This window comes from Penicillium cataractarum (assembly GCF_028827025.1).
Source record: "Penicillium cataractarum strain IBT 29864 chromosome Unknown utg000009l, whole genome shotgun sequence".
In the NCBI taxonomy this organism is placed as follows: Eukaryota; Fungi; Ascomycota; class Eurotiomycetes; order Eurotiales; family Aspergillaceae; genus Penicillium; species Penicillium cataractarum.
The window spans coordinates 1343375-1360790 of record NW_026622745.1 but is presented as its reverse complement, the minus strand read 5'-3'; the positions used below and the strand labels follow the sequence as shown (position 1 = coordinate 1360790).

Sequence of the window (17416 nt, the reverse complement as noted above, 5' to 3'; positions counted from 1 at the left end):
ATATATGAAGTAGTTCCTTGGTTGTGAGCGGTAAGAAAAGATGAGTGAGGAATGTTAGTGGAAGGGGTTAGGTATTGTCCACGGGTGAAACAAAGCTACTGTAATTGAACTCTATATATCACGTTTGAGCTAGTGACCCAAGCCGATGTGCTGTCAATCCAGAACTTTCTTTTCGAGGTGGGTATCGTCCCGCAGTTTACGGAAACGTCAGACAGATGCTGTCCCTGAGTAGATAAAAGGTGATATAAAAGATATATCAGGACAGAGCTGATGTATCGTGATCAACAATGTCTTTGAGTCATCCCAGCAATTTATCTGATTAGACTAGTGGCAAGTACTGTAGCGTTGACAGTGGCCAGTTTCTACTAAGTTGGTTGATCAATACTGTCATGAGAATATTTTTGATACGACATCCCGAGACCAGCTTTGCATGAAAATATGTCACTTCGAGGTCGTGACTGGTTAAGATTTGAATAGGAGGACTTGCCTTTTCATCGCTGGAAAAACACGAACCTGAAGCATTAACAGTTGGTCACTACTTAGAAATGATTGGTTGATGGGGACAGAGTGTCATTCGCCCCCTGTGATTGGCTGTTGTGGCTCCACAATTAACTCTCTTAGGACTAGTGCATGACTTTACCTTCTAAATACTCCTGGTTCGACATATTTATAGAAGGTTCCATTTTCGTCTGAAGTTTTAAGGGAAAGTCATCTATAAGTTCTTCATCATAATTCAACTCGGTGCAACGCATCTGACCAGTCAAAATATTGTGACGGGCAATCGATCGGATTGTCTCAAAGATGACCATATTGAACTCTTCGACAGATTTGCCTCCGACAGCAACAGCCGAGCCACAATCTCTCAGCCCAACACTGATGGGGCATCGACCAAATGCTACAACGGAGGATGTCGAGAAGCAAAGACCAAACGAAAGTGAAGAGCGTCCATCCCAGCAGTCGGCTTTCAAAGGCCTCGCATGGCTAGACCGGTTTCTAGCCGTCTGGATCTTCCTGGCCATGGCCATCGGAATCATACTGGGGAACTTTGTGGAAAATACGGGACCAGCCCTTCAGAGGGGGAAATTTGTGGGAGTTTCCATTCCAATCGGTAATTATTCTCCATGCTCCCAGAAACGGAGATATGAACTGACCTTTCTAAGCCATCGGTCTCCTCGTCATGATGTACCCTATCCTTTGCAAAGTGCGTTACGAATCTTTGCACCATGTCTTCAAGGAGCGGGCAATATGGGTCCAAATTGCCTTCAGTATCTTTGTGAACTGGATTATTGCGCCTTTCTTGATGGTAAGAGAGATGTGCTGGCCGGGTCTCAACGATGGTTGCTAACTTCTCGCACTTAGCTGGGATTGGCATGGGCTTTCCTACCTGACCAACCAGAACTACGGGAGGGCTTGATCCTTGTTGGACTAGCTAGGTGCATTGCTATGGTAAGAGACATGGCTTGTATTTTACTCGGACTAAACTAACATCACACTATTTTTGAAGGTTCTTATTTGGACCGGTCTCGCCGGCGGCGATAACGAATATTGCGCTATCCTCGTGGCCATCAACTCGATACTACAAATGGTGCTCTTTGCCCCCTTGGCTGTGTTTTTCATCAATGTCATAAGTCACTCGGGCAGCCATGTTACTTTCTCTTATTCCACCGCCGCAACAAGCGTGGCGGTGTTCCTAGGAATTCCCCTAGGTGCCGCAATCGTCACACGGATGACCCTTCGGAAGCTTGCTAGTCCACAATGGTACGACCAAGTCTTCGTCAATTGCATTAGTCCGTTGTCACTTCTTGGGCTACTATTTACTATTCTTGTGCTGTTTGCATCCCAGGGTCGCCAAGTGGTCCACCAGATTGTATCAGTGATCCGAGTCTCTGCTCCACTGATCGTTTACTTTATCATTGTCTTCTTCCTCACTCTCCTGGTGGCTTACAAGCTCGGCTTTGGATACAAGTTGGCTGCGACTCAGAGTTTCACTGCTGCCAGTAATAACTTCGAGTTGGCAATCGCGGTCGCTGTCGCAACATTCGGTGCTGACAGCAATCAAGCACTTGCTTCTACTGTGGGGCCGTTGATTGAGGTTCCAGTATTGCTTGGACTTGTTTATGTTGCCAAGTTCATTGGTAAGCGGCTGGGTTGGAAGGACTGAGGGAATAATGAAGATAAGGAATCATGTCTTGTGGATTGACTGCATATTTCTTTGTAATAACGGCCTATCAATAACTATCATGCATAAGATGCGAGGAGCGGTTGCGAGGATGAAATCATATAGGTAGTGAAAGATTTGCATTCCGATACCTTTTTTCTGGGCGTTCATAGCTGTCTGCAATCGAATTTCTTTGGTTAGCAGCATCGACTTTCATCTCCAAAGATACAATCTGACATTATACCCACACTTGTTGTATACCATAAGTAACATGTTAGTTGCTGATAGTGATTTCGACAAGAAGCTGATCGATAATCAGACGGATCTAGAACGAGTCGGTCACATGTCAAGGCTCTCCTGCTGTATAATCAGCTAGTCACAACACCCCCTCGCGGCAATGACCCCGCAATACGAGCTTGCCGAGTTATTAATCTGAAGAAAAATCATACCTACAAAGTGCTACTTCAAGACAGAGTCACCTCCATCCTTGTCGGCATTTGGCCTATCTATTCATACTAGCTCTTGCCTTATTCACGGAATTCCACCAATCTGCTTTTACGGCACACATTCCCACACCATGAATTCAGAAGATACGTATCGCTCTGTGCAGGAACGATATGCTAGTGTTGCGAATCAGGCCAACTCTGATGACCAGAAGAGCTACGAACGGAAGGTGGCAACGGCATTTGGATATGATCTCGAGGATTTACGCTCTCTTCCCGACAATGCCAATCTTGGTGTTAGTTGTGGAAACCCATTAGCAACGGCTAACATCAGCCTGGTACGATACACACGACTATAAGTTGTAAAATTGACTTCGTCTTAACATTAAAAACAGGGCGAGACGGTAGTTGATTTAGGCAGTGGCGGAGGTATCGATGTTTTACTAGCCGCGAAGAAAGTTGGCACAGAAGGAAAGGCCATTGGAATTGATATGACGAAGGTACGTAGTGACAATCCCCTCTATGACCAGCATTATTTCTTCTCTCTGAACTTTCAATGCAGGACATGCTGGAATTGGCTCGTCGGAACGCAAAAAATGCCGGAACAACGAATGCTTCCTTTATCGAGGCGTTCATCACATCTATCCCGTTACCATCATCTACAGTTGACTGCATCATCAGTAACTGTGTGGTGAACCTAGTACCGGAGCCCGAGAAGCCTCTCGTCTTTCACGAGATATTTCGTCTGCTGAAGCCTGGCGGTAGGGTTGCAATTAGCGACATCCTGGCAAAACAAGAGCTGCCGCTGGAGATTCGACAAGATCTCTCTCTTTATGTTGGCTGCATCGCTGGGGCTAGCCAGGTTGGTGATTATGAAAAATATCTGAAGGAAGCGGGATTTCAAGGTACCCGGACTATATTCTTTGCGTGACTGAATACTCATGTCGATTTTACAGACGTGTTGATTCTCAATACCAACAGCGACCTGAATCTGTACAAGGAAATGGGGCAGAAAGAAGATGCGGAAGACGCACCATCGAAGAGCTCATGTTGCGGCAATGCAGCGACTAATGAATCGAAAGTGACAAATATGTTGGCGGATGTTGATTTTAACCTTTGGACTGGTGAGCTGTGACAAACTGAAATGAAGCACAAAATACAATGCTGACCAGGTTCAAGGCTCATTCAAAATTTTTGCTGCAAAGCCAAAGCTTCATTGAAGAGGGCCCTTTCAGTTTGACCAAGCCCGAAGTTTAAGCGCAACAAGCAGATTAATCTCCCCTCCCCACTTCGTCTGTTAGCCAATTGATACCGTAATAATGAAGGGTTAGTGTTGCGTTCTCTGATTCCATTGATAAATGGACTGACCTGCTTCTGTCCTGGTGCAATTTTTGTAAATTGTCCCTAGCGCCCATCGCAAGTCGAACCGTTTCCAAGGGAATCATTCAAGACGAAGCCAGGCGAGCATTATACGTCCAGTAGCCTCCTGCCATAACTTTTCCACATCAATCACTTAATCTAAATTCGTGCTTGACTACATGGAGGATCACCTGACCTGCTGATCCCGATTCTAAGCTCCGTTCCGCCGTTGTTTGTTGTTATTAATCCTCCTTCAATCCACGAATCATACTCAGCAGCATAATCTGGGATCAGGGACCGCATGATCAGGTAGACAATAGCATTGGCCCACCTCGCGGTACCGCCGAGAGTTCGCCGAAGATCTCGATCCAGACTTTCCGTAAGCCAGACAGAGTATAGACAACTTCTTTCCTGGGCCACGTTGGAGGGTGCAGGTACAGTTCATAGTTGCATCAGAAACTCTGCATGGTCGTCCAGAAGAAGCCTATGCAGTTTAAAGATTGGAAATTGAGAATTCCAGATTGCTAACGGTTTGCCACTGATCCATTCCAAATACAGCACAGGATGCTGTTCTGCAAAGACTTGGCGCTTTGATCTCTGGGCGCAGCTCTTCGGGTATTTCAACTATTTGAAGAACTTGTTCGCACTGTTCCTCGAAAGGAACAACATCTCTTGCACTAGTCGCCAGCTTGCGCAAACAGAGGATATACCAAGTACCGAAGTTCCTGATTCTTATTCTTCCAGTTTCATTTTAACTTCCCTGCCTGGCCTCGGTTTAACTTCTAGCTTCGCTATGGATAAATAATCGCCAATGATAATGGGATTCTTTTCTACGTTACGTAAAAACAAGGTCTTGCCATCCATAAAATCGCATTTCATTCACCTACAGAGTATATTTATGGATATGAGTCTCACATGGTTCCCGGCCAATAGAAGTAATTTTACTCTGCTCCTGATCCAGTATCGTAATTTTCTAGGAAAGTAGTAGTGGCCTGACTTTCCTTTTTGGGGATTAGTGTATTTGCGATCAAAGTAGTGAGGCAAAAGTAACCACTTGCAGGTCTAGTCTATGGGATATGACAGCGATCATCATTGACCTGCGAAATGTTGATAGTAGGCCTATGGGATATAATAAGAAAGACAGAAATCGAAAGATTGAAATAAGTGTTCTGGAGTAAATCCAGACTTCAGACAGTTAAAGCTGCTAGACTATCTTCGACGCCAGTTGGCTGACTCCAAACTGTAGACCTTTGGGTGAGTACTTGGGTCCATAGCCAGAAGGATTCGACCAAAAATTACCTGCTCCAATCCAAAGTGCCTAGAGCTGCAGCAATCACGGCTGCTCCTAATGGACTACACCAGTTGACAACTAACTTTTTTGACAAGCAGCATAAAGGACGGTATTTTCAAGAGAACTGGATTTTCTCATGAAGCTGGTCCAAATTCATTTGAGTTTTCTCGAAATTTGATGCGTTCTTAACATTTTTACTCTCTTTGTATCATCTTTCTACTAGTTCTTTAAAAGATGTACGCGACTACAGTTTCGATGCAGCCCACCATCTGCTATCCGGCAATCCTCTTCGAAGCCTCAAATGCTTCAAAGTTTCCCTGAGTATTGACCTATGCCATTACGCACCGCCCGGCTTGCTTTGCGGAGCTCTTCCGTTTGCTCTGGAACTTGAATTCGCCGTACCCGATCGCCTCGAACGCATTCGAAGTTCCCCAGAGGTCTACAATCCCTCTAAAATATCCACAATTCTCACCTTGATCAGCAAGTTGAATTTCAACACACCGTTTCCCGTGCTCCACGTTATCCCAACTATTTTCAAGACCCAGCCGTGACGCATCAGGGACTGGAATGTCCATTACCGGGAGGTATATGAGTCCGCTCCTCTCCTCTCGCCTGATTTGATCCACCTCAATCGTGCCACGCGGACGAATTGGTTCACTGGGATCCAATCGCCTTTGCTTATAACGCCTGACAAAAACATCCTCAGTCAACTGAACATATTTCATTTCAGTCGGGTTTGGTGTGCATCCGGATGATTTTGATCGAGAGATAATTTCATCCGTTGCCTCAATATACTCCAGAATAGGTAGGTCTGTGTAGATATCTTTGATGAAGAAAAGGCTCAGGGGCATGACTCCGCCGTGGACGACCTTTTCAGGCCATGACAGAGTGTGATAAGTGGGGTCTTCAACTCTGGGCACAAGAAAGAGTTCCCACTGGTATCTCCTCAGTAGGGGTATGAAGAATGCTGTTTTGACTGCCCGTAGATGCGTTGCTCTTTCTTCGGGTGTCCTGTTGAGGTTATAATCGTACCAGGGCATCCTGCCATTGTCCAGCTGGAGCTCCAGTGCTCCTAATAGAGCCCAGCATCTGTCTTCTGGCATTGTAAACCTCCTGCTCGCTGCACCCGAAAGAATATAGAGCACCATTGGGTTTCCTGACCAGTAACAAACTAGGCCAGAGCGTATCAAGTCGGTAAAAAATGTAGCTGCACGTTCATACTTTGCTTGACTATCGTCATTGTTCGTGCCGAGATAATCAATCGCTTGTTTGACTTTCTCCGCGACTCCCTGTGGCATGCCCTGAGAGGTAGTCCACCCCTCACTATACATGAGGAATGCCTTGGCAATGTCATCGGCGAGGCCTGTAACAGGAAGCGACAAGTGTTTTACTGCAGCGTCCGATGAGGGTATAAAATCGCAAGGGAGACTTTCGCCAGAGTAATCCCTAAGCAATGAGTCTTGTAGAAGGACACCCTCTTGTAAAGTCCAGCCGGAGGTAAGCCACGGTTCTTGCTCCTGGATGAGCCGAAGTGATATATGGAGATCGCAAAGAACTTCCTCAAAGGTCTCCTGCCCAATGCCTTCCTTCAAGTATGTTTGCAGTCTGAGGGAATCGGCCTCGTGCCATCTCGTACGATGCAACCAGATTAGACTTTTTCTGGCGCCTTGATATATTTTCCTTGAAAATTTGATTCTGTCAGTGTGAATATATTGTCAGACTGATATAGTGGAACATACAACTGCTTTGAAATTTCATCACCCTTCACTGACTTGAGCTTTTCGTCTGGTAATGTAATCCTCCGGTTTGACTGTCCTTGGGGAACGCACATCCAATCCCACCAGACGTATTGCGTTCTCAGACAGCTATCCAAGATTTTGCGCGCGTGTGCAAGGTCAAGCCCGGCCACGGTAGGAATCTGCCAAGGAAGATCTGTTGTCTTTCCTTCGACACGGTACGTGGGCGGATTTTTAACTGGGGTGTCAAAGTCTGCCCACATGCCCCATGTGTACGAAATGATACCGTAACCATTATTCTGAACTTGGGACGCAACTTCTTTGTACGGGACCACCTGCCAGTTTAGAAGGTCCAGAAGCCATCGAGGATGTTTCGGGTCTGGGGGGGGTATAAAAGGAGATTCGGCCATTTCTGACGAGAGCGTAGCACCGGAAAGGACCAACGTTTTAGTAATAATTAAATAGGACTTAGGACTTATAGACGGAAAAATGAATTCTTAGTCTTGGAGGCAAGTCAATTTAAGTCAGTGAGACTTTGAATTACCCCACCGATTGGGCACTACCCGAAGGTAGATCAGATCTACATATGGTGGCAATGAGATCATATAGATAATGTAGAATTCAATTAATCCGATCTCAATGTAAGTACTACCTATTTCGTGTAATTGAACCTTCTAGCAGAGTGTTTTGCTGTAATCTTAGCTTCAGTCAATGGTATCATGCCATCGGGGATTCTATCCCATCTATGTGGACTGTACTTTTGCAGGTGGACCCAAGTTGCAATATTGAAACCCCACTTCGAGCAGATTGCGCGTGGATTCTTTAGTTTGGGGCGGGGAACTCACTGGCCGGTTTCCAGTTGATAACGAAAACGGCTTCTACCCTTCTGATCGCTTTTTTGTGTTTTCGGGCCGGCCTTAGCAGAGCCATGGTACTTACTACCTAGGTAGAATAACGGAATTACTCGAACTAAGGGTGGAAAGGTTAAAAATGTTGGATATCTCATATGGATGACGTTAATATCTACGTCCTGTGCAATCATGGAATATCTCTACCCACTCTAGAGTATAGATAAGTCAATGAGAATTTTCATGGAACGAAACCCCCAATCCATCAAACTGCGCCAATTCAAGTATTCAGAGACAGAGCCAAAGGAAAATCCCAGGTAAGAATTCGAAGCCTTCATACACGTCTATTAGCAAAGTTCAATAACATATAGTACCAGATTGAGCTTCCAAGATGTATATCATGATTCTATTCAATTTGACGTGTACTACTTTTATGATTTGTGTCCTATCATCTGTCAATGCTTACGGTCTCTACGGCGGTTACGAACGCGTGTTCTACTATTATGCCTATTTAGCTGATGCAAAAATCCACAATGATCGACCAAAGTCTATCGCAGCTGGCTGCAGCAATAGTGGCAAATGCGATTATGATAACTTTATCAAGTTTGTCAACGGACTCGGCCAAGTACCCAAGGTGCTTTCACCCACTTCATCCGATATTCACAAGGCAGCGAAGTTTCTCGACGACAATGGCTTCACCAGCGAATACAATACCAACAAGCTATATAAAAAAGCTAACGACCTTGCAAATCTATTTGAGGAAGTGAGTACAAGGGTAGTGGTAGTTTGTACGGGGTTTTTAACCATTTCTATAGATTTCTTGTTTCATGGCTACTGAGGAACCAAAGCAGCTTGATGAGTTCTGGGACTCTGCACGTGCATCAATTGAATCAGTCTGTTTTCTACGGAAGCTCGCAAACTCCAACAAATTCAAGGACTTTCTGATTTCGCATGGAATAACGCCGGTTATGAAATATGACAGATTCAATTGCAAACAGGAGCTTCTCGTTGACGAAAAGGCAACGATCAAAGAAAACAACTCAACTGTTTCTGATTTGATTAAAGGCTTCCACAGTGACAAGAGACAGACAACCCACGAAACAAATATCAGGTGTGCCTGTTGGGCAGCTGCGAGACTACACTGGAGAGGACCCGTACCGACATCTCAGGCAGGTGCGATCTTCCAATATGATTACGATGAAGAATGTTGGCAGAAGAATTATTGCTTGGGAGGTGATAAAGAGCTTGAACCCCAATTGTATGGGCAATCAGGGGACATGCATTTGCAAAAGATTATAAACTAGTTAATGCATCTGGAAGCTTACTACAATGCATTTCGGGGTATACAGCTCATCGGGTCACCAGGTGGATATTTCGTAAGTACGGAATTAGCGGCTCAATTTTATACTACAGCTTAGAATGAAGTGCATCCTATCCTCCAATTGGCAACGTAATATTATAGGCCTTGGGCATAACATGTTTGTTCGAAAGAAAACTCCGCAATTGTCAATCAGTGAGATCCTCATAAATTTGCGGTCTCTTCGCTCGAGAGCTTGTCGTCCAGACATCCATATTTCTACGGTGGCAAATCAAATCTTAATGCATTGTGACTCGGATTTCCGAAGTTTATTGAATAACATTCAGTGTATGAATCATAGAGTACAGTCATTCTCGAAATTGCCATGACCAGTACACTCGTTGACTATCTTTCCTGGCCCCAGTACCAAGCTTTTAGCGCAGATCATATATTGGGCCCACTACATTAGGTTGCGGTCCGGTGTGATCTGCCTGCGCTTGTAATGTGACGTTCAAACGTGGGGCCCTCCATTTGATGCGTTCAGCCTAATAGATGATCCGCGCTAAAGGCTTGGAAGCGGGGCCACAAAGGATAGTCAAAGAGTGTATTGGTCAAGGCGATTTCGAGAATGACTGTATACAGCTGGTTGGTGAATCATGTACTGTAGGCTGAGCTTGGTAGAAACATCGAAAGCAGGCTCATGATTTAAATGAAAGTGAATGACAACCACAACCTGGAGGTTAGCAAAAGTACGTTCTGGAACCTTGGGTCCCTCTGAAGTCCGAAATCGAACAAACATAAGTAGAAGCGGCAGATAAAGCACTCTCTAGATGTCACTTCCTCAAGTGCTCATTTTGTATATCTCTCCCATTACCTCTTTACCAGATCCGGTTTTCCTTTCCCATTTACTCTTCTCGACATGGCCTGGTTTAGTTCTATACTTAACGGTGTTGGCAACGCAGCAAGCTGGCTTGTATCCAATTCTGGTCTTATCAATGGCGTTCTGGAGACCGTTGGAACTGTTGCCAAAGGTAAATTCCCTGGAACAGTGACCACTGAGGGCTATGTCATTGTGGAAAATACGGATATTTCTGAAGAGGACTGTGATTGCGGAGAAAATTTGGTCAACGGCTTCAAGAAAGCAACCACAAATCTTGAAAAGGCGGCACAGCAAGGTGGAGAACAACCACCGCCAATGCCCCCAAACGGCTCCCAAGAAAGCGCTATTCTCTCTGGATTGTGGACCAACCCGGGTGTCACCTTGGATGGCGCCGCAACTCCCGAGATGTATAGAGATATGGGAAAATTTTTGGCAGAAAACAACATCCCCACGGAATTGAAAACAAGCAGCGGGAGCATGGAGGATGTGTCTCACCACATATGTGCTGCAATCTTCGCAGATGCTCCTGGTATCCCCGAAGCTAGCGAAATCGACGGCGTTGCTATCAAAATGCCGACCTTTAAAATTGGGGGTGATGGGTGCACAATTTCCGGCACTCATGCATACTATTCCATTCCGTTGGGTAAGCGCAGCGAGGGATCAGCATGCGACGACCAAGCATGGCACGGGGCTGTGCGAGTCACCAAGACCACTACCCAGGCATTCGACGCCGAACATCGAAAGGAGATGAAAAAGGACTTTTTTGTCGCGCAGGATGTTGAAATGGCGAGTGTTGGGCCGAGATGGGTTGTCACTTGCCAGGTAGACTGGAGAACAATCTCACTTGCCAGAAACTCCCGGGATAAATTGAAAGCAGAGTTCGAGAAGAATTATCCTACCTACAAGATACTGCATCTTGGAGTCGCTGGTCAGAGCCAAACTATAAAAATCCAGGCACCTGAGGGTGACACTCCAGCCAAAGTGCGTGCTCTGCTCAACAAAGTTGTCACCAATGTTGCAAAGACTGTTACTCAAGCTGGGAACCAAACTATCATTGGCGAACCTCTATCAGACAGCATGTTATCTGCTCACGTGCGGTCTGTTCTTAACCTTGTTATTTCGGAAACTGAGAGGAAACTGACTGGCCAAATGCTCGAGCCTGGAAATGGGACAATTGATCCCACACTTCAAACACCGGAGGTTACCGTAACGAACTCAACTTTGGTCATTTAAACCATTTACTAACGATCAATTGCCCACTTGATCAGGGGTTTCAAATGTTTTGAAATTGCCAGCAAATCTGTACACCTTCCATCTTGTTATTTCGAGACATGCACCAATGCATATATTTGATTTACAAGTATGTCTTTGAAAGTGCGGCCTACTAGCAGTAGAGCATTGCTACTAGTAGCCAGCGTTTCTCGTCACAATCAATGTTCTGTACCCTATCATACATGTATCCGAGAGAGTGGCTCACAGCTCTAAGCAGCAATGTGTGCATGCACGGCTTTGGAGCCCTGGGATCTTGAAGATTCAGATAATTGGATATATCACTGTCTCAAGAGCTATGAACATGCATATTACTCATCCTCGAGAAGCAAAATGATCTCACTACGTAGTACGTATTTGAATTTGAATGTGCGAGTCCCGATCGTTTCAAATCTTGGGGATAATACCCACATTTTCTGATAGTAGTCAGACGAGGGATCCGCAGCCTCATGTCTTGCCGGACAAATTCAAGTTTCATTGATGTCGATATAATGATGTAATGGATATGGCTTTTAGCCTTTCTGGTCTACCTTGATAGATTGTTTGTATCATACATTTATGTATGACGGTGACCGATTCCCTATGACACAAACGATGATGATATCAGAATCTCGACTCGGGCATGTGTAGTTTGTGTCAGTACTATGTATAAGATAATGAATTTTTGAAAAACTGCATCCTACAATAAAAGCGTGACGCATAATCCTCGAAACACTTTCACCACAACTCGCACAATTTCTCGAATCGACAAATCGAGGTCATTTCAAATGGCGCCAGACCCGGACAATACGCAAACGTTTGATGGCCACGTCGCAAGCGTGAAATCGGTTGCTATCTCACCTGATGGCGCTCACATGGTATCCGGCTCTGATGATACGCGCATCAGAATATGGGATACAAACAGCGGCTCATGCCTCAAGATCTTGAAAGGTCATGGCTATGGAGTCAACTCGGTTGCCTTCTCACCCAAAGGCGACAAAGTGGCTTCAGGCTCGGATGATGGAACTGTGAAGATTTGGGATGCAGAGAAAGGTGCTTGTCTGAGAACACTTGAAAGCTCCAGTGAAGTCTTGTCGGTCTCTTTTTCAACCGATGGCAGATATCTGGCATCAAGCGAGAAAAATTCAATCAGGGTCTGGGACTTAGAAGACTATACCTGTCAATCCCGACTCAGAGGGCATACCGGACCGATACACTTTGTCTCTTTCTTCCCTGGTGACTCTGGTGACTCTGGTGACTCTGATGATTCTGGAGGACTTGGCAGATCTCGTATCTTATCAGGTTCGGATGATAAAACTATTAGGATATGGGATGTCAAAGATGGCAGTTGTGAAAAGATACTGGAAGGGCATACCGAGCGCGTCTACTCGATGGCATTCTTCCCAGATGACACCAATCGTATCGCCTCATGTTCGATGGACCATACAATCAAGATATGGGATGTAAACACTGCCAAGTGTTTAGCCACACTTCCTGGACATAAAGACTGGGTCTTTTCAATAACGTTCATTTTCCAGGAAAACAAAACTCTTCTGGCATCGGCTTCACGCGACAAAACTGTCAAGGTTTGGGATGCCGGGGATCCTTCAAACGCGAAATGTATTCACACTTTCAATGGCCATAACGATTGGATCAGAACGATTTCCTCCTCGCCTTATGGAAATTATGTGGTATCAGGATCAGATGACACCACGGTCAAAGCCTGGCGTACTGGACGCTGTGTAAGGACGATCAAGAATGCGAAGCCCATTAATTCAGTCTGCTTCTCACCTGACAGCACCCGACTAGTGTCAGGCTCATCTGATGGAACTGTCAAAATTTGGGATTCAAATAACGGCTCCTGTCTCCATGACCTTAAAGGACACTTGTCCAGTGTGAGATCTCTATGTTTTCTGAATGGCAAGGACACTCGTGTGGCATCGGGCTCGGAAGATAATACGATCAGAATCTGGCAGGTGGAAAGCGGAGAGTGCTCGAAAATCCTCAAACCCTGGCATAGCGATACTGGAATAACGGCTGTCGCATCTAATGGTCCCCACTTGGTATCAGGGTCAGACGAAGTTAGAATCTGGGATGCGGTGAGTGGTGAATGTCTTCATATCCTTGAAGCCCGCAGTGAGGGCGCCAATGCGGTGGCTATTTCACCCGATGGTGTACTTTTGGCATCGTGTTCGGACAACGGAACTGTCAATTTATGGAAGTCTTTGGATGGAAGTTGGTTCCCATTCCGGGAAATAGGATCTGAAAATGTTCAGGCGACCTCAGTCTCTTTCTCACCCTCAAATTCAAGTTGCAGTACCCGTCTGGCCGTGGGTTATGCAGCATACATGCCTCCAGATAGGATATTGAAGAGAGCTGTCATAATCTCGGATGTGAAAACAGGTAATGAGCTGCATTGTTTTCCCCACAAGGCACTTGATGACGATGACTATGGTGGAGTGACTTCGGTTTCCTTCTCGCCTGATAATGCTTATTTGGCATTTGCCTCGAATGACTCGGGATCTCCAATCACAATCTCGGGCATGGATGATAAACCTTTCAAAATGATTCTTAAAGGTCATCGTGATATACCAGAGTCCGTTTCATTTTCGCCAGATGGCAAATGTTTGGCATCGGGGTCCGAGGACTGTTCTATCAAGATCTGGGACACCACGAGTATGGGTAAAGCGTGGTTTGATTAGAGTACATACTATTCATTTTCAAGACGCCCTATCGATATCGTCGTACACAGGTGGTCTTCACAGCGCAAGTGAACATTGAATCGAATGTGATCGATCGAGCCATTAGAAAGATCCAAGTTTCCAATTATATGAAGTATGGAAATTTGATGGTCATTAATTTGTACGTAGAGTATCCTAGAACCTGGAAGTGGTAATATGAAAAGTCGTTGATAACGGATTATTTTCAGCTAGCTCATTTCAAGAGTGAGGATCACTTGGAAGGCAGAAACTAAGAGACTTCGCTTAAGAGGAAATAAGTCAAAGTAGGGCCTGCTGAAGAGCGCAGGCGACAAAGAACAGTGCGTCCCAACTCTATGCCGGAAATACCCTGTCAGAATTACTCTGCCCATTAGTAGGGACACACTAGAGACCCTCTGGAGAGTAGGCACGTACTAAGGCATCATACGACTACGCAGGGTTTTTAAACGCATTTATTTCAACCAAAACCCAAAGCGCCATTAAATAAACTAAAATCATCATCTATCTGGATATGCATCTCTCTTATGGCCCTGATCTTCATATAGCCCGTATGGTGGTAAAGCCCTAGTTCTTACCTGTAAAGATGGCGAAGGCCTCAAGTTTGACAACATATTACTCCGCTTCGCTCCCCAGTTATTGAAAAGCTTCCAGCAGCAAGAACAAGCAATACTGACACGGCAAGAGATTCAACTGGTTGTGAGGTACATACAAGATGAAATACCCGAATCAAAGTCCAGGTCCTACAACTGTACTCTCCGCCACCCCCGTCACATTAAAGCTTTTCAGACATGGCAGCCCATCCCTAAGCTTCTGAATCTCCCCCGGCCAAACCTTAGCCTGATCCACAAACTCAAGGTTCTCGATATCAGGAAAGCGGTCCTGCACCAGACCTGCAGTTTAGCAAAGGTAAACCATAAAGACACTAGCAATTAACCAAAACTCACCGTAATAATCTTAAAAACCCCCCTCCACTGATCCTGATGCACGGAATAACTAATAGGCATCGAATCAAACTCCGGATCAATCAACAACGTCTTTAACTTCGGCGCCCGAAATATCGGAACCTCACTATCATTCCCATGCCCCGGTACAGTAAACTGAACGCTCTCCAAATTCGAAAACGTAATATCCTGAAAAACAGTCCGAGCTAACTGACCCAACTGCCAATCACCGATAACGACTACCTCGGCACGATGAATCAAATTTGCATAGAATTGTCGCTGGCTGTGGTCGATTTTGGAAAATGTCTCTGTTATCCCTGAGCTGTAGAGTATTCGTTCTTCCCAGTTTCGCCAGAGGATACGGATTGCTTCGCGGAACCATGTTTTGTTGACTATAGCGCAGCGGAGTAATACCCCGCTAATTTCGATCCAGGCTTCTGGCTCGTCGTCTTCATCGTCGTCGTGTAGATTGGGGTTCTCCTTTGATGGGGGTTTAAGGAGTTCGGGGACGGGCCAGCTGCCGTAGACGTCGTTGGAAACCCATGTGAAGATGCATTCTAGGAGGGGTGGAGATGATAGGACTTGGTGTGCGGCTGAGAATGCCTCGTTTGATATGCTGGCAGTCATGGTCAAGATAAATGAAAGTAAAGTTGCGGGGTTTCGCGGATAAAGATCACGTATATATTGTATGGAGTATCGACGTTAGAGATTAGCCCCTCTCCCCCTTTTTAGGTTGATTACCACCATGAGTCATCGCTCGTTTCGATTGGTAGGTCGCTATTATCGTAAGCATAGCATACAGCACCCCACGAAAACATTGATTTTCTACTAGTCAACCAGTACTGTTGGTTCTGCTCTTTCTTACTTGGGAAAAGGCTGGCGAGTCATGCTTACGGCTAAGTCTGTCACGAACCGTAGAGACTAATACTGACTTATAACGAGGGGCTAGAGAAAGAATCATTCAAATGTGTAATATTAAATTCCACTATGCAAAGCGTATCAATAAGCAAGTCAAACAACATACCTCGAAACCGAAAAGCCAAGTCACATGAAGATTATGCATCAAGAAAAGAAAAAGCAGCAATACACCAAACCCCCAGATGCAATGCATTATGCAGCATGCGTCAATCTATCACTGAATCTCCGTTCCGAAATCACTATACAGTCCATTCCCCGTCTCCGATCTCATCACAAGCTAAATCTCATAGGCTCATGGGTATCACGCAAGAAGATGCAAGCAAAATTAAATCACGTTCAATCATCGACATCCGTCACATCCAGCAGCTCCAACTCCGTCCGCACCATGCTTTGGAAATCGACCCGCGACATTCCAGTCGCCTTGGCCAGTCGGAACAAGCTTTTGATGCTGGTGCAGATGTGCTGCTTCACGCCTATTTCGTAAGTACTCTGGCTCTCGGCTTCCTGCTCCAGCTTGGCCACGGCATCGGAGCTACCGGACGAGGCGGATGCCGGGCGTGGGTGGCTGAGGGAGCGGGCAGCTGCGTCGCTGGGGACTTCGCCGGCTGCGTAGCCGTTTGTGCGAGGTGCGGTGTCATCGAGGCCGTTCACTTGACGCCGCAGCAGGCTCGCGAGCATGTCGCCGTTCAGCGAGGACGGGCCAACCTCGGGTTGCTCTTCTTCCGGGTCATGGTTATCCATGGCGGGTTGGACGTTACCGTACTGTGAGAAGTAGGATGCCTCGGAGAGACCCGAGGGCTGGTTGTTTGAAGAACCCGCGCGAGGGGCGGGGGTCTTGTTACCCGGCGTCGCATCATACTGAGCCCAGTAATCGTCGTCATCGTCATCGTCCTCGGCTAGGCGATTGTCCACGGGCTGCGTCTCGGCCCCGTCGTCCAGAGCATCAGCGAGAAGCTTCTCCTTGGCCTGATCATTGGCCTCGCCGATCGAGGAGGACCACGAGCTCTCGTCTTCGGCGGGGCCCTCGCGCGGAAGTAGTTCCGCCACACGCCAGCCACGGCCACCGCCTTGTTCGTCGTCCGGACACCAGAGGTAGACGACGGTCAATCTGTACTCGGGCAGGAGTACCTGGGCACGTAGTGTCTCGTCATCGATGCGTTTGTAGGTCACCGGGATCTCGGTGGGAAGCTCAATCTCGCCAGAGACCGGGTGTGGCTCGAAGGTCGCATCATCGACGATGCTTTGCACACGCTCTGCCTTGGTGGCGTCCCAGCAGAGAAGGCGAAGCCACGAGTCTGAGGAGGAAGTGGAGACTGAGGTAAGGATTTGAATACGCTGGCGGAGAATAGGAGAGAGGAGGGGGAGGAGAGCTGGTGGAGGGCGTGGAGAGACAAAGGCTGTGGGGAGGCAGGCGAGGAGTGGAGGGAGAAGAGTTCGTGGGTCTGGAGGGTTGATGAGTTCGACCATGATCGGAGGAGGTGATTGTCAGATAGAATAGAGTAGGAGGGGTGAGTGTTAGAGAGGTGTCAGGAGGAGAGAGAGGGAGTGTGGAAGAAGAAACAGAGGAGGGCCATTAT

General features: G+C 46.4%; 7 protein-coding genes across 7 annotated transcripts; 4 read left to right on the top strand and 3 right to left on the bottom strand.

Annotated features, from left to right (window-relative positions):
* Positions 1 to 801: 801 nt before the first annotated feature.
* On the top strand, positions 802 to 2161 carry N7496_011097 (arsenic resistance protein; the record flags this gene model as incomplete). Its single annotated transcript, XM_056704010.1, has 4 exons — positions 802 to 1108; positions 1161 to 1303; positions 1360 to 1446; positions 1505 to 2161. 4 exons carry the CDS (start codon positions 802 to 804, stop codon positions 2159 to 2161), a joined length of 1194 nt encoding a protein of 397 aa, XP_056549970.1.
* A 574-nt stretch (positions 2162 to 2735) lies between these two features.
* Positions 2736 to 3736, top strand: N7496_011096 (uncharacterized protein; the record flags this gene model as incomplete). Its single annotated transcript, XM_056704009.1, has 4 exons — positions 2736 to 2939; positions 2997 to 3101; positions 3164 to 3506; positions 3558 to 3736. 4 exons carry the CDS (start codon positions 2736 to 2738, stop codon positions 3734 to 3736), a joined length of 831 nt encoding a protein of 276 aa, XP_056549969.1.
* Positions 3737 to 5580: 1844 nt separating this feature from the next.
* On the bottom strand, positions 5581 to 7397 carry N7496_011095 (uncharacterized protein; the record flags this gene model as incomplete). Its single annotated transcript, XM_056704008.1, has 2 exons — positions 5581 to 6880; positions 6991 to 7397. 2 exons carry the CDS (start codon positions 7395 to 7397, stop codon positions 5581 to 5583), a joined length of 1707 nt encoding a protein of 568 aa, XP_056549968.1.
* A 2654-nt stretch (positions 7398 to 10051) lies between these two features.
* N7496_011094 (uncharacterized protein) lies at positions 10052 to 11245 on the top strand (the record flags this gene model as incomplete). The annotated part of the gene is made up of 1 exon (XM_056704007.1): positions 10052 to 11245. The coding sequence occupies one exon, from the start codon at positions 10052 to 10054 to the stop codon at positions 11243 to 11245; it is 1194 nt and encodes a 397-aa protein (XP_056549967.1).
* An 803-nt stretch (positions 11246 to 12048) lies between these two features.
* Positions 12049 to 13962, top strand: N7496_011093 (WD40 repeat domain-containing protein; the record flags this gene model as incomplete). Its single annotated transcript, XM_056704006.1, has 2 exons — positions 12049 to 12353; positions 12585 to 13962. 2 exons carry the CDS (start codon positions 12049 to 12051, stop codon positions 13960 to 13962), a joined length of 1683 nt encoding a protein of 560 aa, XP_056549966.1.
* Positions 13963 to 14706: 744 nt separating this feature from the next.
* N7496_011092 (uncharacterized protein) lies at positions 14707 to 15548 on the bottom strand (the record flags this gene model as incomplete). Its single annotated transcript, XM_056704005.1, has 2 exons — positions 14707 to 14859; positions 14925 to 15548. 2 exons carry the CDS (start codon positions 15546 to 15548, stop codon positions 14707 to 14709), a joined length of 777 nt encoding a protein of 258 aa, XP_056549965.1.
* A 627-nt stretch (positions 15549 to 16175) lies between these two features.
* On the bottom strand, positions 16176 to 17306 carry N7496_011091 (uncharacterized protein; the record flags this gene model as incomplete). The annotated part of the gene is made up of 1 exon (XM_056704004.1): positions 16176 to 17306. One exon carries the CDS (start codon positions 17304 to 17306, stop codon positions 16176 to 16178), a length of 1131 nt encoding a protein of 376 aa, XP_056549964.1.
* Between the last annotated feature and the right edge of the window lie 110 nt (positions 17307 to 17416).